General features: G+C 37.1%; 1 protein-coding gene across 1 annotated transcript; it reads left to right on the top strand.

Moving 5' to 3' along the window:
- Crisp1 (cysteine rich secretory protein 1) lies at window positions 1-24,799 on the top strand. The gene is made up of 8 exons (XM_032899482.1): window positions 1-158; window positions 8,343-8,419; window positions 10,595-10,729; window positions 13,804-13,894; window positions 15,287-15,435; window positions 19,273-19,370; window positions 20,859-20,947; window positions 24,231-24,799. The coding sequence occupies exons 1-8, from the start codon at window positions 80-82 to the stop codon at window positions 24,356-24,358; spliced, it is 846 nt and encodes a 281-aa protein (XP_032755373.1). The 5' UTR covers window positions 1-79; the 3' UTR covers window positions 24,359-24,799.
- Window positions 24,800-26,022: the final 1,223 nt, after the last annotated feature.

The raw sequence follows: 26,022 nt of genomic DNA, 5'->3' as shown, positions 1-26,022 counted from the left end.
ATATCCGTTCCTGTTCCTTGATCTGATGAAGCCGGTCCCCTTGTACTAACTGCCTCATTGAGCAGATTGTCTTTGGGAAATGTCATTTAACTCATTAGTACACAATACAAAGACCTGGTTTGTAGCAGCACAAAATTTTAAGAGCTACATGGATGTGGGTAAGTTATACATTGTATTTCAGTCCATTTAACTATAAAGGAAATGCATGTATAACAATTCAGCAGCACTGCTATAAAAATCGATTACATGCAAAGTCTATTAATGTTGGCATGATCTAAAAGTAAAGGTCCACCATTTTGCAATTTCTGTACGATTTATGATCAATATATTCTGTCAAAGATAATGTTACTTGTTGAGTTTATTCTCATAAACTACTAGAGTAAGATCTGATAGCACCAATTTGGAGATCTTTACTTATGTTTAAATATATTTGAATATATTCCCCTCCCTCATACCTGCTTTCCTTTCCCTGTCTCTCCTTTCTCCTTAAATTAATGGCTTTTCACAATAGATAGTTTTAATGCTACTTGTATGTCATATGTACCTATATTATATCAAGGAATCAGAAAAGAGAGAAAAGATGTAACATTTGTCTTAGGAAATTGTGTTAACTCATTTAATATAATTATCTAGAGTTGCTTTCCTTCCCATTGAAAGACATGACTATGTTCTTCTTTCTGGCTGAAAAGGATTTGATTATGTAGTTTTCTATCTATGTGTGTATCAATAGAAGAAACACCATGTGGGTTTACAAATGACTCTGAAATATATTGACTTGAAGCTCTTTGGTAAATACTCAGGAGTCGTATAGTTGTGCCATATGATAAACTTATTTTTAGATTTTTGAGAACCCTCCATACTGACTTCCAGAGAAGGCTGGATTAGTTTGCATCCCCACTAGAAGTGTAAAGCATCTAACTATGGATCAGTGGAGTCTACAACATTTTATTTCATCTGCATCTATCTGAAACTATGGTCAAAATAAGCAGTTAGCAGAAGATTATCACAATCTTGCATATATTTTACATCTGCACTTTATCTTGGGGAATCATGAATCATTGTGTGGATAATAGGATAAACACTTTTTACCTTACATAAGAAAAGCAATCTACAGAAAAAAAATTATGGTCTTGAGGGAGGAAGGCTACTTTTACCTATTCAAATTCCTTTCTGCAAATCTTCTAGCTGCTGTTCTTTGATCTTTCTTCAAGGGTTCAATATCTTCATGAGAGATCTGGTAGTCTGAAAAATCACACACGTCTCAGACTTCCTCAGCAGTGTCTCTTCTCTGTGTCTTTTCATTGCTCACTCCTTTCTTGGAGCCCTCACTGCTCTACTTATGTTTCCCATCGTGTGTGCTATTCTTCTGTTCTCTGGTTTAGAAAACTATCGCCTTCAGTATATCTTCCATACTGTTTGTGAGTAGGTCCATTTTTATAGTGTACAGAAGATAATGAAATAAATCTAATGCAAAATTTAAATAGGGAAAGCAAAAGATGATCTTTTGTTTCAAAGTTATGACTAGACACTCATTTAGTTGGTTATTGTCAAAATAAGTGCAGATTTATGTCAAACAAGTATAATCTGCAATAAATAGTGTATTATTTACTATTAAACATAAGGCATATAAAATATATTTTTGTTTAAAATGTGAGAGTTCAAATTCATTATTTTTGTATTAGATATTTCAGTGAATTTTCTTTAGTCCATTTCATGTTAGCCTTTGTCTTAAATCAGAAGATAATATGTATAAATTTATTTTTATATCCTTTAATATTCCATTGATCAATTTTTCTAAATGTATGGTAGCACTACTGCTCATGTCCCGCATTATAGCAAGTTTTAATATTTAGTAGTGCAAGTTTTTAAGATGTTCTATTTATTCTTCAATATTTTATAATGGTTGGATCAATGTCCAGAAGAAAAATTCTTCCATAATTTGTCTATTCAGTTAACAAGAAATTATCAAACATTCATGTGCACAGAGACACACAAACACAACATTAACTATAGTAAGTAAAACTAAAACTTAATATCTACATTTAAAACATTTGCTAAATAAGATATATATATATATATATATATATGGGACAGCTATTTTATATAACCCTTTTTCTAATGCTAGAGATTATTGAGGAAAACGGTGAGATAATTATATGATTCAGGGACATTGTCTATAAGAAAATTGTCTTCTGGAAATAGCAGGGATCTTGTAGATATGAACTTATAGGGATTGTGACAGAATGCACAGACACGGTACTAAGAACAAGTTCAAACCAGAGAAGGAAAATGGGCACGAAGTTCCACCCATAGTTGGCAAATAATGTTTTCTGAAAAACAGATAGTTTTCTTTAAAGATGTTATCCCAGGTAGGGTTGATCAGATTTTAATGCAAGATAACATGTTCAAGAGTATATGGCCAGCACAAACCATGCCTTATGCGGTTAAAATACAAGCAAACAAACAAACAAACAATAGGACATGAAATTGAGTAGTTAAGGAAAGAAAGGGATGGGTCTGAAAGCAGTTGGTGAAGGGGTAGATTGATAAAAAAAACATTGTATGGAATTCTCAAAGAACTAACAAAAATGAAAAAAAGAAAAAGGAGGTTAAAAATTAGCCACAAGCTAATAAAAACTTAATACATTTTGAAAGCTTATCAAGAACATACAGATAATTCACATAAACCAATAAGAAAAGCATAATGAAGTAATTGTAACAATAGACAAAAATGTTGAATATAAACTACACAAAAGACAGTGCCCGGTATCTGATAAAACATAAAAATATATTCAGTATTATTAGTCATAGGATAAATATAAATTAAAAATGTAATGACATAACATTATGTACAAACAAAAACAAATAGCTGGTAAGCATATGAAGCAAGAATTGCTTTTTTAAAAGGCACAAATTTACTAAAAATTGAACTGCTCTGGACAGTCTTTCATTAAAATCACCTAAAGGAAACAAAAGCGCTTATATAGCCCAGTAGTTCCACTCTAGGTTATAGAGCTCATCCTCAAAATAGGACATGAAGTTTGTTCCAAAAGATTTATCAATAAAATATTCATATGAACTTTTACTAAAATCCCAACTAAAAAAAATCAAAATATCTTTTAATGATAAAATGGATACATTGTATCATAGATACATATTATATGGTGGACTGCCACATAGCTGTTGACAAAGGCAAATGTCCTCATATGTGCCATGAATGTTTCATGTAGGCATATTAGCAAAGTAGCTAGCATTAAGTATACATATGTCAACTCTACAAAGACTAAGTATTGATCAAAACTGTGCATAATCACAAAGATTAGGTTGTTGTTTTATTGTAGGGCTGTGGATATAATAGTGCACGAGGTATCTACTTGGGTATTAGAAAGATTCAGTGTGTATATTGATTCTTGTAGAACTGGTATAGATATACACATATGTACAACACGTGATCAAGCTGGACCACTGTGGCTTGACTGCCTTCCTGTAGTTGGTTGAAAGTAGAGATTAACATATTTGTCAAAGCAAAAAAGATTAAATGTGGGAAAATGGGCTTTTGGCAAGGTTTGTTTTTATCGATTATTCAGTCAAGGCAAGGAAGAGCCTGTTCTTCATTTAAGTTGATTATGAGAAGTTATGGTCTAATAATTCCCAGAAGAGAACATGTTCTCGAGGTCTTGCCACAGGGCATTGCTTGATCCTCCTCTGCTTTTTCCCACATCCTCCATATTTACTCCCAGTAAATATTAACTTTTAATTGCTCATAGCCCACTGGTCTAAGCTTAAATTTAGGACAATAAGTTTATGTAGTCAGGTTTTCAAGTTTGGGAATTGTCCATTTTTTTAAAGAATATTGACTCAAAATTGCATGTTTTGGATAAAATATATGTGTTCGAAAAGAAATTCTGAGTTTATTCTCCTTTGTCTCTGTTTTAACTGAGTTCACACAACTAGTTAGCATCTCAGATAAAAGGTCAGCTTTGTTTACAGATTCGCAGCCTGTGATCAGTGGAGAACTGTGCAAGATACTCTGTATGCTCAGCCCTAGTCAGTCCATGGATTATATCATGTCTCTCTGACCTAGTGCACAAGGCTCAGACTAGACATAAAAGGCCTCTACCCTAAGACTGTTTTTCCTCCAAGCCGTATTAAGCTCGTGATTCATGCTGTTTAATCCTTATATTCAGGCTGGCATTTTTGCTGACGATAGGCTCTATTTCTGGATGAAACCACAGCCACTTTGGGATCCTTTGTTCTAAACTTTGGCTCCTGATTTTTGAGTTGTGTCAACCAGCACAACCCAAGAGATCTTCAGTCTGTAACCTCATATACTCATACATTGACTAGCACCAATCTTCTCACAATTACATGAATTCTATTTCCATTCTAAAATCTTTAACGCATTCCTGATGGTTAGGTATTAAATAGTATCTTCCTGTTTCAACATGATTGCTTTAAGCGCTATTTGAGCTTTAAGCAACGTAATGTGATCCCCTACATTGTTTTTGTACTTCAGATTCTTTAAGGAACATTAACATGAGTGGACACATTCTGAAAGCCAAAGCAGGATTAAGGGATGAGATTTCTTTCTTAGCAGATCTCCTTCCTTCTTTTCAGTTAAGCTAATCTTTGCTAAATCAAAGTTCTTAGTATGAGACCAATGTGCTAAGGTAGCCATAATCCTACCTGAAACTAGTGGGCCCATGATTATTTATTAGAGGTCAGAATAGGGAGTTTTTCTGTTTTATGTCCATTGTTCTTTGATAATAAGTCACAGGTATATATTATAGTGTTCAATCCTTTATGCATGCTACATAAAAAAAAGGATTGTTCATCTATTTGTGACAGATAACTCTGTATCTAAATTTTTTCTTCTTTTTAATTGGATTTTTTTAAATTTTCCTTTCAAATGATTTTCGTACATAAGGCCCCTATTCCATCCCTCTCCCTTCTTATATAATGGTGTTCCCCTCCCTATCTCCCGCCCTTCTTCCCCTCCCCAACATTTCCCTACAGTGGGGGGGTCCAACCTTGGCAGGAATAAGGGCTTCTCCTTTCATTGGTGTCCAACAAGGTCTTCCTCTGCTACATATGTAGCTGCAGCCATGAGTCAGTCTATGTATAGTCTTTGGGTAGCGGTTTAGTCCCTGGGAGCTCTGGTTGGTTGGGATTGTTGTTCTTATGGGGTTGCAAGCCCCTTCAGCTCTTGGGATCCTTTCTCTAATTCCTCCAATGGGAATCCTGTTCTCAGTTCAGTGGTTTGCTGCTAGCATTCACCTCTGTATTTGGCATGCTCTGGTTGTGTTTCTTAGGAGACAGCTATAGGTGTGCTGTCAAGCTGCTGGTGTATGGTCTCCTGTTTCTTTTGCTGGCACTCATAGCTATGAGTTTTCCTCTTAGCATTGCTTTCATTGTGTCCCATAAGTTTGGGTATGTTGTACCTCCATTTTCACTAAATTCTAAGAAGTCTTTAATTTCTTTCTTTATATCTTCCTTGACCAAGTTGTCATTGAGTAAAGTGTTGTTCAACTTCCCTGTATATGTGGGCTTTCTGTTGTTTTTGTTGCTATTGAAGACCAGCCTTAGTCCGTGGTGATCTAATAGGATGCATGGGATTATTTCTATCTTCTTGTATTTGTTGAGGCCTGTTTTGTGACAGATTATATGGTCAATTTTGGAGAGGTGCTGAGAAGAGGGTGTATCCTTTGTTTTAGGATGAAATGTTCTATAAATATCTGGTAAGTCCATTTGGTTCTTAACTTCTGTTAATTTCTCTATGTTTCTGTTTAATTTCTGTTTCCATGATCTGTCCAGTGATAGAGTGAGGTGTTGAAATCTCCTGCTCTTATTGTGTGAGGTGCAATGTGGGACCTTCAGCATTAGTAAGGTTTCTTAAATGAATGTAGATGCCCTTGCATTTGGAGCATAGATATTTAGGATTGAGCGTTCATCTTGGTGGATTTTTTCTTTGATGAATATGAAGTGTCCTTCCTTATCCTTTTTGATGACTTTTGGTTGAAAGTTGATTTTATTCAGTATTAAAATGGTTACTCCAGCTTATTTCTTTGGATCATTTGCTTCGAAAGTTATTTTCTAGCCTTTTACTCTGAGGTAGTGTCTGTCTTTGTCTCTGAGTTGTGTTTCCTGTAGGCAGCAAAATGCTGGGTCCTCTTTATACATCCATTCTGTTAGTCTATGTTGTTTTAATGGGGAATTGAGTCCACTGATGTTAAGGGATATTAAGGAAGTGATTGGTGCTTCTTGTTATTTTCATTGTTTGAGGTGGAATTATGTGTGTCTCTCTTCTTTTGGTTCATTGCAAGGATTTTACTTTCTTGCTTTTTCTATGGTTTAGTTTCCCCCCTCGTGTTGGAATTTTCCATCTATTATCCTTTGTAGGGCTGGATTTGAAGAAAGATATTGTTTAAAATTGGTTTTGTCATGGGATATCTTGGTTTCTCCATCCATGATAATTGAGAGTTTTACTGTGTATAGTAAGTTGAGCTGGTATTGGTGTTCTCTTAGGTTCTGTATGACATCTGTCCAGGATCTTCTGGCTTTCATAGTCTCCGGTGAGAAGTCTGATGTAATTCTTATAGGTCTGCCTTTATATGTCATTTCCCTTAATGCTTTTAATATGATTTCTTTGTTTAGTGCATTTGGTGGTTTTTCTATTATGTGATGAGAGGAATTTCTCTTCTGGTCCAATTTATTTGGAGTTCTGTGGGCTTCTTGTATGTTTATGGGCATCTCTTTCTTTAGTTTAGGAAAATTTTCTTCTATAATTTTGATGAAGATATTTACTGACCCGTTAAGTTCTCTTCTATACCTATGATCTTCTCGCTGTGTCCTGGATTTCCTGGATTTTCCTGGATGTTTTGGACTAGGAGCTTTTTATGATTTACATTATAGCTGTGTTAATGTTTTCTATGGTAACTTCTGCCCCTGATACTCTCTCTTCTATCTCTTGTATTCTGTTTGTGATGCTCGCATATACATACGACTCCTGATCTTTTTTGTAGGTTTTCTTTCTCGAGGGTTGTCTTCCTTTTTGCCTTCTTTATTTTTTCTATTTCCACTTTTAAATCCTTGATGATTTTGTTTAATTGCTTCCCCTATTTGGTTGTGTTTTCCTATAATTCTTAAAGGGATTTTTGTGTTTCCTCTTTAAGGACTTCTATGTGTTTACTTGTGTTGTCCTGTATTTCTTTAAGGGAGTTATTTATGTCCTTAAAGTCCTCATTCTCCTCCTCCTCCTCCTCTTCCTCCTCCTCCTCCTCCACCACCACCACCACCACCACCACCACCACCACCATCATCATTATCATCATCATCATATGTGATTTTATATCTAAATCTTGCTTTTCCAGTGTGTTGGGATATCCTGTATTTGCTTTGGTGGAAGATCTGGGCTCTGATGATGCCATGTAGTCTTGGTTTCTGTTGCTTAGGTTCCTGCGCTTGACCCTTGCCATCAGGTTGTATCTGGTGTTAGCTTGTCTTGTTGTCTCTGACAGTGGCTTGACACTCCTGTAGGCCTGTGAATCAGAACTCCTGTAGACCTATTTTCTTTCAGCTGAATCTGGGAAAAGGAAGCTCTGCTCTTAGGTATGTAGGCACTCTTTGCTTCTGACTTTCAGCTCTTGTAGCAGGCAGAAACCCAAATGGTACTGCCCCCGATTGCTCTTAGGTCCTTGTAGGATTATAGAAATAAACATAATAGATTGTTAGCAAAAATGTCACCTATTAAGATCTTAGAATTGACAAACTGCATTAAATAAGAATAAAGATTCATTAGTACTGATTTTGTTACAACACAAACACAAGTATTTGTAGCCAAGTAATAGAGAGAGATGTGCAGAATATCTTTAAACCACATACATACATACATTAGTAGTAACAGGATCACCTGCTTCTGTGTACTCTTTCAAATAATGCCTGGCTGATGGGGTCTATCTCATGTTATAGGCTACAGATGTTGTCTCTTGACTTTTGCAACTAGGCACCTTTGGGATTAACTTGAATCAATGAAGAAAACGTAGTTCAATCTCTGTTCATCACCTGGTGAGCCATGTAAATGCCATCTGCTACTTTACTTCCCTATTAACAAACAGTTGTGCATATTCAGACTCTGGAAATTAAGTAGTTTACATTTTGAGTCCATATCATTTAAATCAATGGAATATTATTTTCTGAGTCCCCTTAGCTAAGACATAATATTGGACTTTATTTTCATGTCCTATTATAAAAAGATAGCCATGTAAAGTTAGTTCAAGGTTTCTTAGAAAATAGTTTCCCGCACATAAAGAATAATCTAAAATTCTGTTACTTTTGTTTTTCAGGTATGGCAATGAAACTCATCTTGTTATTGTTTCTTGTTGCTACTCTTACTGTCTTTGTTCCTGTTGTGACTCTCAGAGTATGTAAAGATCATATGTTACATACCTAATTTTAGTTTAAGAATACCCAACAACCCTTTGATGGGATGTAGAGGTAGGAGAAGGGTGTATCAATTATTCACATACTTCATCTAATGATGCAGATAATCATGTCCTATTCCATTTTATAAAAAGAATTATTTGTTTATTTTATGTTTTTGAGTACACTGTTGGTGTCTTCAGACATATCAGATGAGGGCATTGGATCCCTTTACAGATGGTTGTGAGCCATGTGGTTCGTAGGAATTGAACTCAGGACCTTTGGAAGAGTGTTTATTGCTCTTAACCACTAAGGCATCTCTCTACCCCCAACAAGTCCTACTAATACAGCAGAAGCAAGGGCACAACAAAAGAATAGAAGGCCTAAGTGAACCGTCAGGTTTAGAGGACTAGAATTGAATTAGAAAATATCCTGAGTGAGGTAACCCAATCACAGAAAAACACACTTGGTATGCACTTATTGATAAGTGGATATTAGCCCAAAAGTTTGAATACCCAAGATACAATCCACAGACCACAGGAAGCTGAAGAAGAAGGATGACCAAAATGCAGATGCTCCCACTCCTTCTTAAGAGGAAAAAAAAATATGTATAGGAAGGGATATGGAGGCAAAGTTTAGAGTAGAGACTGAAAGAATGGCCGTTCAGAGCCTGCCCCACATGTGACCCATATATATATACAGTCACCAAAACTAGATAAGATTGATGAAGCTAAAAAGTGCATGCTGAAAGGGATCTCTCCTGATTGACACATTCAGAGCATGTCCAATACAGAGGCAAATGCCAGCAGCAAACCACTGAACTGAGAATAGGACCCTCTTTTGGAGGAATTAGAGGAAGAATTGAGAGAGCTGAAGGGACTTGTAACCTCATAAGAACAACAATTTCAACCAACCAGAGCTTCTAGGGACTAAAAGACTAGTGAAAGAGTATACGTGGACTGACCCAGGGGTCCAACTGCATATGTAGCAGAGAATAGCCTTGTTGGAACATCGGTGGAAGGGGGAGTCCTTGGTCTTTCCAAAGTTGAACCCCCAGTGGAAGGGAAAGTCGGTGGGGGCAGTAAGGGGGTGGATGGGGGGTAATAAGAAAAAAATAAAGTGCTTGGAGCGCTTGGCTTTTAATTTTAAAAAAGTAGAGAACTGGAATTGATGACGCTTAAAATTCAACTTTCATTTTAACGCATTGGGCCCCAGTCTATGTCCTTTTTATAAACACGAAAGAAAGAAAGAAAGAAAGAAAGAAAGAAAGAAAGAAAGAAAGAAGGAAAGAAAGAAAGAAAGAAAGAAAGAAAAGAAGGAAGGAAGGAAGGAAAGAAAGGATAGCAAAGAATGCAATAAAGGAGAGGAGGGATGGAGGGAGGATGGGAAATAATAAAAGTATAGGCAAGAATTTCTTTACAATTTATCCATGTGTTTTCATAACTAAATCAAAGAAAAATAGACAAATACTGTTATTGCTACTTTTCCTCCCACATAAGCATATCTTCAAATGAGGTATATTCTTTTTGATTTTAAGAATATTATAAATTGGGCTGGAGAGAATGTATACTTTTTCTTAAAGGGGAGTCACACATTTGAAGCTGAAACCTGAGTTTGAATTTTCTTTATGCTTTCTAGTGTACCCGCTTGTTTTTAAAAATCCATGGAGTTTTTAAATCTAAGCAATAAAAAGAGATATAAACCTGGAGCATGTAAAGACCACTTAATCATGTGCTCAAAATACACTCTTAATTTTGGTTCTTACATAAATGTGCACATAAACAAGCACACACACTTTGACAAGGACTCAGGTGTGCATTGTTCATTTGTCAATTACACAGGCATTGCTTTTAGCAGGTGTGCAGAGAATGAGCTAAGGCAGAGAGTCATTCAGTGAACAAGAGACGCCAAGCCATGGCCTCTGTGATTCCTATTGTCCAATAACAAGAACTTCTACTTGACTATAAGTATGAATCATAAATTTGAAAAAAAAATGTGTACTCTTTTCAACACAAAATGTAGAAAAACTTGTATATCAATAATTCCTGAATACTGACCACTATTGTTTGTTCACTGTAAGTTCTAATTTCACATTGCCTATAGATCTACATGCAATAGACTTCATGTGACAAGAGCCACTTCAAAGAAGTGATATTAATTAATAATTTTCTGGTAGCATCTCAAACTGGATAGAGTTCTCTATAATCAACTGATCACGGAATCACAAACTGAACCACAAGAAGAAATTGTCGATACACACAATGCCTTCAGGAGAAACGTGTCCCCGCCAGCCAGGAACATGCTGAAAATGGTAAGTTTAAACATAACATCAGTGGAGATGCATGGGGCACTGGGGGCATTTCCTACATTGTTACTTAGTCCTGTGACTATGCCAATCGTTCGGTCATTGCAACAGATCTATGACATAGCAGCAGAAGAACCTGAGTCTAAGAGGATGTGAGTAACTCTCCCATGTACATGACAGAGCAGTTCAGATATGTGACAAGTATTTGAGAATCGGGATGTTCGAATTCATAGCTAAAAAATTAGACAGACATTAAACACTAGTATTGAATTTCATTGAATTCCATAGAAATCTAGAGACCCAGCTTGGCAGTGCAAAACCTGATGGCTACTATCACAAGACAAATTTAGGGACCTTGGTCATCATCCTTGGGCACAAGAGAGCCAAGAGTGATGGAGTTCAGATAATAATGCAGGTCCTAGAGCAAGAGTTTTCAACCTATGTTTTTTAGTCACTTTGGAGGGCCACATAGCATGTTTGTATTATAGTTTACAACATTAAAAATTACAGCTATGAAGTAGAAACAGAGTAATTTTATGGTTAGTGGTCACCACTATAGGAGGAACTTTACTAAAGAGTCACAGCATTGGGGAGGTTAGGAAATACTGCCCTAGAGGGGGATCCTAATTGACAGTACTCTCTTGTGAACAATGGAGAGGAAGCAACAAGAGAAAAAAACATGTAGTTTCTGGAAAATTATCTCTGGACCACTTTAAAAATTAATAGTATTATTTGATAAACTATCTTAAAAGGGTCAGTTGCCGTAGGAATCCATGTTTGTGCTACTCTTAATAAATGTTCTTGAGCCAACCATAGTGGTTCATATCCAGAATCCCAGTATTCAGATAGACTACCAGGCTGAGGCTAAGGATAACTTGATGTTCAAATCTAAACTAGGCGGTTGGTGAGCTCCTGAAGAAATACTCTTATAATTTGTAAAAGTAATTTAGTTTATTTAATTTTGCACTACAGCTGTCTCCATTTCAAGGGGTCTCAAGAATATAATCTGTTTTATGCTAAATCCTTCATTCAAGGGAAGATCGCCAGGGACTCTGATCTTAATTATATCAAAGATAATTTCCATCTCCTTTCTGCCAGATGAACAAACAAATATTGCTAGGACGGCCTCTCTATTGCGAAGTCTTATTGTATACAGAAAGTAATTTTGGCGTTTTATATTTCCTCAGCTGGACACACACACACACATGAAAGAGTAATCTTTCTTAACTTGAAAAATGGAAACAAAAAACGTGTTTTGTATGCTGTCAGCTAGAAGAGTAATTCTGCGAGAGAGCCACAAGATGGCAGCATACACACAGTAATTATCTTCTTAGCGTCCATGCTGAGAAAAATTGACTTTTTCTCTAGAGCGATGGCAATAATTCTAACGCTGCTTCCTATATTGTTATTAAGTCCAGTGAACTTAGTGCGTTCTAAAGATTTGATTCAAACACCAAGCTCAAAACACAGAAGCAGTGGAAAATGAGTCCAAAAGGAATTGTAATTGTTCTTACATCCTTAGAGAATTTATACAGAAGTATGTGAGTAAAGCAAGTAAATTCTATAATTGTGGATGACAGTGTAACACGTAGCAGACTATGGGGCTGCGGGTTGCAGGAGTGTCAATATGTCACCACTACCCCCATGTAGGCATTTCTGAGTGGTTTAAAAACAATGCTTAAACTGAGCCCATACTACACTAATTCCGACTACATGAAGAGTTCAGAATACTCTCAATTAACTGTTTCAAATTCTCTGTTGTGTGACACTTAAAAGCTTTAAAACTCTGGCTCTCAGCTGGAGAGATGGCTTCGTTAGAAAAGAGCACTGGTTGCTCTTCCACAGAACCCACGTTCAATTTCCAACGCCCACAGGGCAGTTCACAACTAACCGTCTGTAACTCCTGTTCCAGGTGATCTGACACACCCACACAGACACACCCGCAGGCAAACCACCCATGACATTAAAAAATAAAATTAAAAAAAAAACATTGTCACACGCAGGAAAATATTGCTGTCCCCTTTGAGTTGCTGCCCGAGTGGAAGAATATAGTTAGTAACGGCATCTAGGAGCATTAACTCCCTCTTTGCTTTAATCGTTATTTGAGGCAGGGATATATGATTCTGCTTGCATTCACAGACCTCATTTGTTTGCTGAGCGCACATTCTGAGACTCAGAATGTCACAGGTTTATTTGAAGGACTGCCCACTGAACAAACTTTTGGCATAACTTACAGATCATATTTGCAGAAGCTGGGAGTCAAAGAGGTGAAATAAGAAGCCCGGGGCTTTTCTTGTTTGCATCTCTGTGGTTGTGATGAAACACTGACTTAAGGGAACATATGGAAGAAGGAGTTTATCTGGTCTATAAATTCCAGATCACAATACATTTTTCAGGAAAGTCAAGGCAAGGTCTAACAGAGGCTATGGAAGAATTCCTCTTAGTGGCTTATTGTTCATGAGTCTTCCTCGCCCCTGGTCTGTTTTTTTACATTACCCAGAACCACACACAATCACTGATCAAGAAAATGCCCCCAAAGACATACTCCCAAGCCACAATGATGAAGACAATTCCTCAGGGGCAGTTCCCTCTTTTCAGGTTAGTTGGTATCAAGTTGACAAAAACTAGCCAGCACTGAGGTAGAACAACTGACAAGTTATTGGGTTAACTTTCTGATTTGGATCTGTTTTCATGAAGCTCTTTACTTAAATTCTGAGAAACAAGCTATGGTCTGAAAGTTATGACGTAATTTTAAATTGTAACATCACAGGAAACTGAGATGAATTACACACTTGTCTTCCTTTTGTTCCTACTAGAATACTTAAGGAAAATGTCACCATGTAAGAGTTCTGTTTCCACTAGAAAAGATGTGACAAATCCACTTTCTTTTCTTTTTTTTTTTACAAAAAGCAAGAATCTTAGGTAAAGAAAGCCAATTTCATTGTGTTTCTTGGTATCTTAGGTAGAGAAAGCCAATTTCACTGTGTTTCTGGGTATCTTAGGTAAAGAAAGTCAATTTCATTGTGTTTCTGGGTATCTTATGTAGAGAAAGCCAATTTCATTCTTTTCTTGCATCATAGAGTTGGAGTTCAGCTGCTGCAGAAAATGCTAGAATTCTGGCGAGGTACTGCGACAAGTCAGACAGTGACTCACTTGAAAGGAGACTACCAAGTATGTTTGGGTCTGTAGGACTCAACTTGTATTAAATAGCTTTCCCAACACTGGAATAAAATACCTGCAAGGGGGTGTGAGGGGAGATCACTTTAAAAGGTGAAGTTTTGTTTTTATTTCATGGCTTCAGAAAGTACAGTCCATGGCTTTTCAGCTTGAGTGATTTGGGATAGAACTGAGGCCACATGAGATGATGGAGGGTAGAGTAAAGAAGGCTGTTCCCCGCTATTAGAAAAGAAACTGGATAGAGAGAAAAAAATAATAGGAAGAAAGTACACTGTTGACATGGATCTTCAAAGATCGAACTCTGTCACATGGGCTCCATTTCTCAAAGCACCTACAACCCACTCAGCTATATCATCTAGTGAACACGTTTCAACAGGTGAGAGCTTGTGGGACAGTTTAGTAAAACTGAATTTTAAATAAATAAAGATATTAATGAATAGATTACATCTCAAAAAAAAAAGCATTCACGCAAGCAACTGGGCAATAGTAAGCTAACAGATTTAATCTACAATAACCTTCAACTATCCTTGATGGTAGATTGTATCTTGATACACATTGCTTTTAATTTTTAAAGTTTGGATATTCTTAATTTTGGAGTTTAAGCTCTCATCCATGGGAGGAAGCAATCATGACAAGCAACATTAAAGCATCGATTACATCTGGATAGCTGGGAAGTTTCCATCCAATGTTATCTTAGTTGTCCACAATTTCAGAGTGGGGATTTCCTTAGTTTTGGAGCACAGAGACATGAGGAACTGTGGAACTACCCAGATAAACAATTTTGAGTTCTCAAAGACAGGCTCAGTTTTGTCATATAAACTGAATAACTACTACCCAATATTTAATGCATCATATGGAATTTCACAACATTTTAAGGAATGCTTTCTTCCAAACTAACTTTAAAAAATACACATACAACTTTATGCCTACAGATTATTGGTACTCTTATGATATGGTGTTCAACAATGGGGCTGTCTTTATATTCTAGAGAAAGACAGATTATTCTTCAATACCATATCCTACCTGAAGCATGTATGATAAATGGATCTAATGTCTTTAAGAATGTGTTCCCTCTTCGTAACTGCTTTTATCTCTAGAGCTTGTTCACTTACAGCTACCACAGCTCATACAGACTTTTACCATCATTTTAGACCTGTTAGGAGACAGGTTGAGAGATCTGAAGTTATGGTTTTAAAGCTTTCTCATCATCTGCCTCACCAGACTTGACACACCATACTCATTGAGCAAAACAGATAGACAACCAAGCTTATTTTCTGTTTTAAAGCAATGCCTAGGTGATCCTTAAAACATTTGTGAAGTAAAATGAGGAGAACATCTGTGTTCTACTTTATAAAAATATTATACAGCCATCTTTCCTCATTTCAGATACATTTTGTGGAGAAAATATGCATATGGAAAATTACCCCTCTTCCTGGTCAAATGTAATTGAAATCTGGTACAATGAGTCGAAATATTTCAAATATGGAGAATGGCCATCCACAGATGATGACATTGAAACTTATCACTACACCCAGGTAATCTGTATCCTTCCAGATACACACATGACTGGATACATGTGTAGTTAAAAAATAAGTACCGGTTTTCTTCTCAGAAGTAAGGAAAATGGCCCATGAAATCCTACCCATCTAGTTCCTGAATTGTGACCAGGACAATGATAACACTGCTTGTCTTGACAGTGCCAACAGGGGAAATTTTACCTGATCCCTCCTTTTAGTTGAAGTACAGGGCCAATAACTGTTCAGCAAAAGACAGTGTCAGCATTGGACATATGAGAAAGAAAATAGTAAAGAAACTCAGTAGGTTGAATATACAATGTATATGTACACACACACACACACACACACACACACACACACACACACACACACATATATATATATATATATAATGATTAAAGAAGTAACAAGAAGCTCATGGGAGGAGTTTGAAGTGGGAGAGCTAAAGTGATATGGATACACATGTATGATGTTCTCAGTAAAAGATACTTTGTATTTTTCTGATTAAATGAAGATAAAAGACAAGCAATAAAATTACAAATGGCTAACACACCTGCTGAAGTCTTTATATAGGTTCTGGAGTTCTATACTCTGGTCCCCAGTGGAAAAGGCAAATATTTCATCACTTCCCCATCCCACTTAGCTTCTTTATTAGCATATATTAATTGTATAAAATAATGTTTGTTATGAGAGTTCTTACATGCATGTTATACTCACTTCTTTTATTTTCTATTTATTTTCCCTGTCCTATCTCCACATTCATTATCCTAATGGTCCCTTTATTACCATGTCTCCTTTTGACAAATGGACTTCATATGTGAGAGAAAATCTGATCCTTCCTTGATTAAGGAGGTTATCCATATTCACTCAATAAAAAGATCCATAGCTCTATATATTTTCCTGCAAATGGCATAATTTATTGTTCTTAGTGTTTAAAAAACTCTCTTTTTATTCTTTCTAACAAATTCATCAAGTAACAGCTACCTAAGCTGGCTTGTCTATTGTGAATGGTACTATGGTAAAGACAAGAGTGCCTATCTCCAAACTGATCTCCTCAGAAGATGCACAGTTTATATTCATACCAGCACCATTGAAGAACCCTTCTCTTCCCACATCATTGCAAACATCTCTCCTCTTATTCTTCCAGAGGACAATCATTCTGAGAGCAGTGACATAAGATTTTACTGAAACATTGATTAAATTTTTCTAACGGTTCTAAATAAGTTGAACATTTATCATTTATCTATTGGACATGCATATTTCTTTCAAAAAACAACCAATTGATGGTTAAAATGTTCAAAACCTGACACCGTCTGGGAATGGTATTAGTTTCAAACCACATCAGATCTACTTTAATTATTTTTAGTTAGTGTTCTGCAAGTCTCACCTTGAAATGTTTAAGACTCCTTGCTAGGGATTCTAAGTAGTTTATTGTTATTGTGCTTCTTAAACAGAACAATTTTCTTAATTTATTTTCTTCTTATTCATTCAGTCTTAGTGTTATAGAAAGTGAGAGAGTGGTTAATAGGAATAGAGAAGGTGTTCACAACAGAAACAAAGTGATGATATTACCCAGTGTAAATTTACAATTATTTTAAATGCCAGAATCAATCGGTGGAGGAAAATAGACAAGGGATTGACTTAATTTGATTAACAGGTTGAATGATCATTTGCCTGCCATACAGAGTCCAAGTTAATTTTAAAGAAAAAAAACTTAAATCTCTAAATTTGAAGTAACAAAAAATATAGAAGAAAGAAAATTTGAATATTTAAAATGGAAAACATTAGAAACAGTGATTGTTCATAAAGCACAAGACTCAAAAGTATTCATTCATGAGTCTCATAACTTACATGAAGTAAATTTTAGGGAAGATTGAGGTTAAACGTATCTAAAGATATAACTCAAAATAACCAGTCATGATTGCATGCATGGAATTGTTAAATAAACATCAGCAAATCATATTTTCTTTCAAGACCAATAGCACAGAACATGATTGGTGTGTATAAAGAATCCAAGATGCCTTAAACTTAACGGTTTAATCCAGTGATTTATGATGCCAATGGATTAGAAGAAAACCTGAGAAAGAAAAACAGTAAACCCAGGATGATGTAACCTCCATCTTATAACCCATTCATAAAAAGTCAACTTCATCCTGTTTCCCTATCATAATGGCTTTGGCTCTTTCAGTCTTGTGCAGCAATTTATCCCATGAACTTTTTATTTATCAAAAAGAAGCACTACATTAAAAAGTTATAAAAATGACTGCTCCCATTTGCCAAACGTTCTAGAAAATGTATAAAAATTGTATACATGTAAGAAACATCAATTAACAAAAAGAAAGGCCATGAATGAGAAAAATATTCTCATTATTTATAGAATATAGGGATGATTAGTATTAATTTTTCACATTATTTGTACTTCTTCTTGGATTAGGAACTGAATGAATAAATGGAAGAATTACACTCACTACTTTTAAGACTAATATATAGTGTGAATATAATGCAATAGATGTTCTAATGCATTTTATTGCATTTTTCCTAAGTATATGTTCTATATCATTCAGAGGTTAACAAAATTTTATAAGACATATTTAGGAGAAAGAATAAGCAGAGAAACTTGCTGTCACTGAGTTGCATCACCCAAAGTTTGCATAGTGTGTGGAGCCTCAGATTTGGTGAAAGCATATTCTTATTTTCAAAAGATACTTAAGTGCTGCATGGTGTGGAGGGAGACAGGCACCTAGGAAAGTTGTGAACAGAAAATAATACTTTACAAAATCAGCCAGAGAAAACTACTATGATAGAAAGAATAAGGAGGAGGGAGAGGAGGAAGAGGAGGAGAAAGGGAGAAAGAGGGAGAGAGAGGGGGAGGGGGAGGGGAGGAGAAGAACAAAAACAAGAACAGAGGAGGAGAAGGAAGGAGGGGGAGGGGGAGGGGAGGGGGAAGGGGAGGAAGAGAAGAAGAAGATATCTGGTTAAAGATTTCAGTGTTGGCTGATGGAAATTCCAGTCTCCTACTCAGGTTGCAGAAGATAATGGGTTCCATTGCATCATCCTTATTTCCTTCTCCACCTTTTCAAACATTGTAATATTTAACCCTCACCATACAAGTGCATGCCCTGGGCAACATTATTACATGCATATTACAAATGAGAAAATGAAACTGCTACATCCAAACCAAATCAAACCAAACTGACCAAACAAACAAAATTATAAAATTATTACCTAGCATACAGGTACAGAGAAGGAATTTAAGCTTGGCTCATTTGAATTAAAAACCATTTGAGTATTATACCCAATCTTGACCAGTGAGAAAACACTGTTCCTGGGTTTGAGTTTTATGAAAACAACCACTACTGTATTAGCATATTCATTACAGAGGTTTAACATGTAGAGAATGAGCTGAGTAGATGACTCCAATCCTGGTTTTCAGTGGGAATGAATATAACAGGACACTTGTTCCCCTAAGATGACATAAACGCATGAGTGTTTCATGTCTGTCTTCTGTGTGTGAATGTATGTGTGTGTGTGTGTCCCCATACGTGTGCACACATGTGCTTACACTTGAGAGTGCATGTGAATGTGTGTGCGTGTGTGTGTGTGTGTGTGTGTGTGTAAGTGTAACCATAGAGGTTATAAAAAGGCCTTGGATACTCTTGTTCTGGATTTAGAGATGCAATTGGTAGTCCAGGTGGACGGTGGAGTCACTGTCATGTCCACTAAAGGAGAAGGAAGTTCTTGTAGCCACTGAATTATCACTCCATGCCCTGAATGCTTATGTGTAAAGATGATGGAGTTGATGTTTTAGTCATTGGGAAACATGAAAATCTCTCAACTCATCTCTTACCTTTGCAGATGGTCTGGGCCTCTTCCTATCTCATTGGCTGTGATGTTGCATCATGCCGCAGGCAAAAGGCAGCTACGTATCTCTATGTGTGTCACTATTGCCATGAGTATGTAACGCCAGTTTATTATTCTTTCTAAATATACTGTCTTCCTACAATAACCTTGTATAATGTTTCAAATATTATAAATGAATGTTCTGAATTTTTCCCAGTTACTTTGTTAGCGAAATGTCACAAATATACCCCAAATGTTTCGCTTTTCATCATGTTTTCACTACATAAGTTATTAGAGATATACACATTTGGACAATTTATTGGTGACTCTGTTCTTTCACTCGAAAGTGTTACGACACAGGGAAGGGAATGTGACTGGGTTAGGCTAAGAAAGGATATTGAGATAAATGATACCCCCTGCGCTCAGCTTTGGGATCCCAATATTGACTTGTGTGTTTCCTTGTGAAATTTATGTGGCACTGGGGAGATGCTCAGAGATTTAAAGAACCTGTTACCAAGAGCAAGAATTGTTTCCAACACCCAAGAACTGGAGTCTCAGGACTGCCAATAACCTCAGCTTCAGGAATTCTATGCCTTAACCAGGCTTCCACTGACACCTACACACAGACACAAACACACACACACACATACATACACACACACATACACACACACTTACACATACATATATATTTATATATAATACTATTTGATTTTAATGGGGAGATAATTTTAAAGGCAATATGTACATACATATATTACATTCATATACACTACATGCATACAAACATTCATATATACAATATAAACACAAACCAAAACAAAAATTTTTTAAAATAAATGTGCATATTCTAAATGTTACCATCACAGCAACTAGTCACAAAATCTAGGCCATAGAACCCGATTGCTTCAGGGAGAGCAGATGTACTTCCTTGTCCTAGCGAAAGCATTTATATAACTTCAAAAGTGGATGCTAACCAAAGACTGCAGATTAGCTAAACAACATTTAGATACTGATAGTCAAGACTTTTTGCATTTCCTGAAATTTCAAATATTTCCTATCTTATGGCTTTCTTCTATACTCTTTCTCATACCCAGTACTTTCCTTAGTTCTTTTTTACATGCTTATTTGCTTTTCTGATTTTATGATAGTTTACCCATGGGACACAATATCAGATGCTATACTTTGCATCACTGGTACAAAATGAGATAAAAAGATGCCAATTAATTGTGTACTTTTTCCCTAGACCTTCTATTTTCCACAACACTTTTCCAAGACATTGATTAAAACTTAAACTAACTACCTAATGCCCCACTATCAGATTTGAGTATACACGTACATGGAGCCCTGGTCGCACATGACTCATGCAGCACTGAGTCCAAGTGTACTTAGGCAGAACTCCCAAAGGATGAGAGCAACGGTGGCGCTTGGAGCCATCAATCTAGATCACATAACCATTTTAAATATTAGCTCTGTTTGTAAATGTCCTTGAAAATCCATCTTTTGATTTGACTGTTGACAGTGGACACATACGTAATTAAGGAATAAATAATTTCCAGGGGTGGTTTTCATTATACCTCTACTTCATTCCTGTTTTAAAGGGGGAATAGTCAAGACACACTAAACATGCCTTATAAGGAGGGGTCGCCATGTCAAGACTGTCCAAACAACTGTGACGATGGACTGTGTAGTAAGTTGTGTTTGTTGTTAAATTTAGGTCGCCTGACGTAGGTGTATTGACGTGGGGAACACATGCCCTTTAAGTGGAGCATTAACCCACATTGAATATTCCTGTGATTTTCCTCTTAATATTGCACCAACATAGATCTATATTCTTTCTGCTTCCATTCCCCTCACATCCAGAGTAATCAAACCTCTTTGACTTTATCACTGTATGGCAGAACTAGAATATCTAGATATGAAAGCTCAGCTTCCCATTTAAAAGGTTAAAATTATGAGTTAGAGGCAGTCTAGGTAAAATATTAATATGGGTGACTACCTTTCTCCGCAACTACCTGAGATACCTTATTGTAAACTACAAACTATTCCTTTAAGGTTACCAGTCTTTGCAAAGTGCTTGATGTCCCATCACCTTCAACCTGCCTCACTGTGGAAATTTTTTTACTTTACTTTTATTTTTATACAGTCCAGTCGTAGCCCTTCCACATTCCTCATCCTATTACTCCTCCCCTTGTCCCCAAGAAGATGAGCCTCCCCACACCAGACCTCTCCACTCCCTTTGCTTCAAAGGGACGCACATCTTCTATTCTGGAGTGTTAGGTGCATCTTCTCCCACTGAGGCCAGACCAGGCCGTCCTCTGCCTGATGTGTCTGAGGCTTTGGACCAGCTCATGCATGGTACCTGGTTGGTAGCTCAGTGTCTGAGAGATCTCAAGGGTCCAGGTTAGTGAGATTGCTGGTTTTCCTATGGGGTTGCCCTCCTCCTGAGCTTCTTCCTGCCTTTCCCTAATTCGACCACTGTGGTCTCTGACTTCAGTCCACTGGCTGGTTGGGTGTAAGTGTCTGCTTCTGTTTCAATCAGCTGCTTGTTATGCCTCTCAGAGAACTGCCATGCTAGGCACAGGTCTGTAAGCACACCAACATCTGTAATAGTGTCAGCCCTTGGAGACTTCCCTTGAGATGGATCCCAAATTGGACCAGTTACTGGACTGCCTTTCTCTCAGTCTCCTCTTCATTTTTGTCCCTGTAGTTCTTTCAGACAGGAACAATTTTGGGTCAGAATATTTGACTATGGGATGGCAACTTTATCCCTCCACTGGATGCATTGTCTCTGTGCTGGAGTTTCCTCTACCCACCTTAGGGCACTTCACCTAAGTTCCCTCCCTTTGAGCTCTGAGAGTTTCTCACCTCCCTCCCCTCACCATACAATCATATTCCCCCTTTCCTCTTCTCCTCACCTCTTCCACTCAGGTACTTTCTTCCCTCTGTCTCCTGCGATTGTTTTCTTCTCCCTCCAAAGTGGGATTGAAGCGTCCTCACTTGGGCCCTTCTGCTTGTTCACTATGTGGAGCCTGAGCCCCTGTGGTATGGTGAGGCATCTGTCGAGCAAATGCCCAAGAGCAGTATAGCTGAGTCTTCAGGTAGATATATTTCTAATTTTCTGAGGAACCCTCGAATTGATTTCCAGAGTAGTTGTACCAGTTTGCAATCATTGTGTAATGTTTTTAAGTTGTTCATTATTCTTCATTAGCTCAGGTTCTATCTGTTACTGGATTTATCTGTTCTCTCTGATATTGCTACCCATTATACCACTCCTTAGTCTATGCCTAAAGACTTGGCATCCTTCTCCATGTATTTTTACTTAGTATGGTCATTGGCACTCCACTCACAATAACTAGGAATTGAAAACAATGTGAATAAAACTAGCACTAGTAAAGACAGTCCCCAATTTTTCTCCTTCCATTGGTTATTCATAAATAATGTGTGTTTGGCTTACATTTTAAATTTACTCTTTTGTTTGTTGAGTTTCTTCATGGACAATATGTCCATTGGTAGCAGTGGAGTGTTAAAGTTTTCATGCATCACTTTTGGGGAGGTGACTAATGTTTAGTTTGTATATTTAGAGGCTTTTATGGATATATAGTTAGCATTTTTATTATTTTACCCACTTAATGTTTATCATTATATAATGGCCTTCTGGATTTTTTTTCTGAAGTCCATTTTATCTGCTATTAATTTAGTGACTCTTGTGGAAAAGGAGGGAGAAATATTCCAGGCCACAAATGCAATAGGGACTCCACAGGAATACAAACAAAGTCAACTAACCTGGACCCTTGGGGACTCCCAGAGACTGAACCACCGACCAAAGAGTGTGGATGGGTTGGCCCTAGGCCCCAGAACATACATAGCCAATGAATCTTCATGCAGGTTCCCCAACAATTAGAGCAGAGGCTGTCCCTGAATCTGTTACTTGTCTGTGGATATAGTTTCCCAAGCTGGTCTTACTTGTCTGACCTCACTGGGGTAGGATGTGCCTAATCCTGCAAAAACTTGATATGCCAGAGTGGGTGGATACTCAAGGGAGGTCTCCTTCCTCTCAGAAGAAAAAGGGACAGGGAAGAGGGAGAGGAGAAAGGATCTGTGGGAAGGGGATACTGGTAGGAGAGGGGCTCAGATATAAGGATTTAAATAAAGAAATCAATTAATGGAAAAAGATTATGTCTATCCTTCAATGACAAACTTCACATTCATTTTAAAAAGTGACTGAAATGTCAGTGATATATCATTATTTTTATGGCAATATTGTTTTCAAAATGACAGAGTAATTGAAAAGACTGTTTATCTCCAGCCTGTTCAGGTATGGTATCACCAATTAAAAAACTGAGATTGAGTAAAAGAGCTTTAGAGAATGAGAAGCATTTTGTCCTTTACTTCAAGAGGATCTGATTCAACAAGTTAATTTCATTCAGACCTAATAATCTACGTTAATCAAATCAATCCTCTATTATATAGAACATTTCTCAGAGTTCAAAGCTAGCAGCAAATCACTGAACTGAGAACAGGACCCCTTTGAAGGAATTAGAGGAAGGATTGAAAGAGCTGAAGGAGCTTGCAACCCCGTAAGAACAACAATGCCAACCAACCAGAGCTTCCATGGACTAAACCACTACCAAAAGACTGTACATGGACTGACACAGGGCTCCAACTGCATATGTGGTAGAGAATAGCCTCGTTGGGGTGCCAGGGGAAGGGGAAGCCCTTGGTTCTGCCAAGGTTGGACCCCAGTGCAGGGGAATATGGGAGGGAGGGGCGGTAAGGGAGGTGGAGGGGATGCGGGCTTACGGACAGGAAACCGGGAAAGGGAATAACATTTGAAATGTAAGTAAAGAAATATATCTAATAAAAAATTTTTAAAAGAACATTTCTCTTGACCTCTTAGGAAGCTGATGTCTTTCCTCAGTGTTCACAACTGTTTTAATCACAATGTTTCATACCATTCTTTTTTTTTTCAGCCAACCCCTGCCTTTATTACGATGAATATAACAACTGTGATAAGCAAGCAAAACTTCTTGGATGCTCACATCCAGCAGTCCAGCCATTCTGTAAGGCTTTTTGTCTGTGTAAAACTGAAATAAAATAACCTATTGCTTGCTACTATGCTGTGGGGTAAAAGGGTGTTTTCAAGATCATCTATTTCACCTAATGTAATGGACTATAGGACCTTCTACTGAATTTCACTTGTTTTTAAATTTGTGCTCAAGAACTTAATTTTTAACCATCATTTACAGACATCAACATATTTCATCAAGACTGTGCCCCTGCCATGTAGTAAAATAACTTTAAACTTCCTTGTTTAATGAAAGGGCAAGTCAAATTCTTGCCCCAATTTAATACATGTGATTTGTGTTGTGTAGTTCGACATAATGCATGAGCTCTTCATCTATTTACTGGCAGTAAAACAGTCTTTTACATAACCCCTTTTCCTAATATCCCCATTTCCCCTACAATCCTAATGTTTTTGTTTAATGTTTCAACTTTCATTCTATTTTAAATCAAGCATTAAAAATATTCAACAAATGAATAAGAACAAGAGTTGGACCTCTACTTGATGTGTAGATATGACTCAACTAAGATTTAAATAACTTCGTGTCTTAGTATGCATGTTTGTGACATGGGGGAATGAGGGTCAGGCTGTCTCTGGGTTTCTTGTTCCTTCTCTTCTACTTCTCTAGTGACTTCCCATATTCTTCCCTTGCCCTGAGCATACCATTCCCAGATTGTTGTGTTTCTAACACCATAACTGAATGGACATAACACCAGGATGCTAAATTATTTGAAACACCTAATCTTTTAAGTTGGTCACATTTTATTACTTCACTAGACAAACTGTGTCCTATAAATTGTTCTGTATACCGTTCTAATCAAAGGAAACTGAAAGAGGAACATAATAAACGGTGACATTGTGATGTGTTCTTCACATACTTGTTCATTTAGAACTGTGAACCTTGCCAGATCAAATGGAATATAAAGATCTGCAAGTCTGAATATGAAAGGGACGTTGAAAGGCACACAGATATGTACAAAGTCTGATATTTGGTATTTTTAGTTCTGGAATTTCTTTTTTCAAAACGTTCACCTGCACCTTCTGAAAATGATCTCAGTGCAAAGTTCCTCAAGTTCCTGTTTCTCTCTTTCTTTTTTCATATACATAGTAAGTGGAAGTGCATACAAACCTGTTTAGCTTCTAAAGATGGGAATTTTATGTTACCCAAATGTGATTTACTGCGATGTTTTCTCATAAAATGTGAGACAAAGAGTAGGACACGTTTCTACATCCTTCCAGAGCCAAAGCTCATGAAGGACGTTTGTGTACTCAGCAGCACACTTACATTATAACATGACAAAGGATATAAGTGCTTCAGGAGAAGATCGCGTCCTCTGATTCCAGCATCCAACACATATGCATAGTTATGTGTGCATGTAAGCACATTAATGAATGTGGGGCAGGGAAAGGTACTCTGATTCCTGTTCGAGACATGTTGAATCCCCGGGGGACCCTAAAAGGGATGGCAGGTGCATTTCCATCCTCCCAGATCAGGGCCTCACTAGTTGCAGCCCCCACAAACTCCTAGACAGAGGAGAGAGGTTTGAGACAGACAAGTCACATAGAGCAATGCCCCAAACCCCTCCTCCACAGGTGAGGAAATGACCACAGGTTACTAGGCTCAAGACAGATCAGTCAATAGAAACAGGACCACGCTCCCGAATATGTAGATGAGATCTGACTCATCCAAAAACCTATTT

Source organism: Rattus rattus, chromosome 4, assembly GCF_011064425.1.
Source record: "Rattus rattus isolate New Zealand chromosome 4, Rrattus_CSIRO_v1, whole genome shotgun sequence".
In the NCBI taxonomy this organism is placed as follows: domain Eukaryota; kingdom Metazoa; phylum Chordata; class Mammalia; order Rodentia; family Muridae; genus Rattus; species Rattus rattus.
The sequence above is the reverse complement of the archived record's forward strand: the minus strand, read 5'-3'. Positions and strand labels throughout refer to the sequence as shown.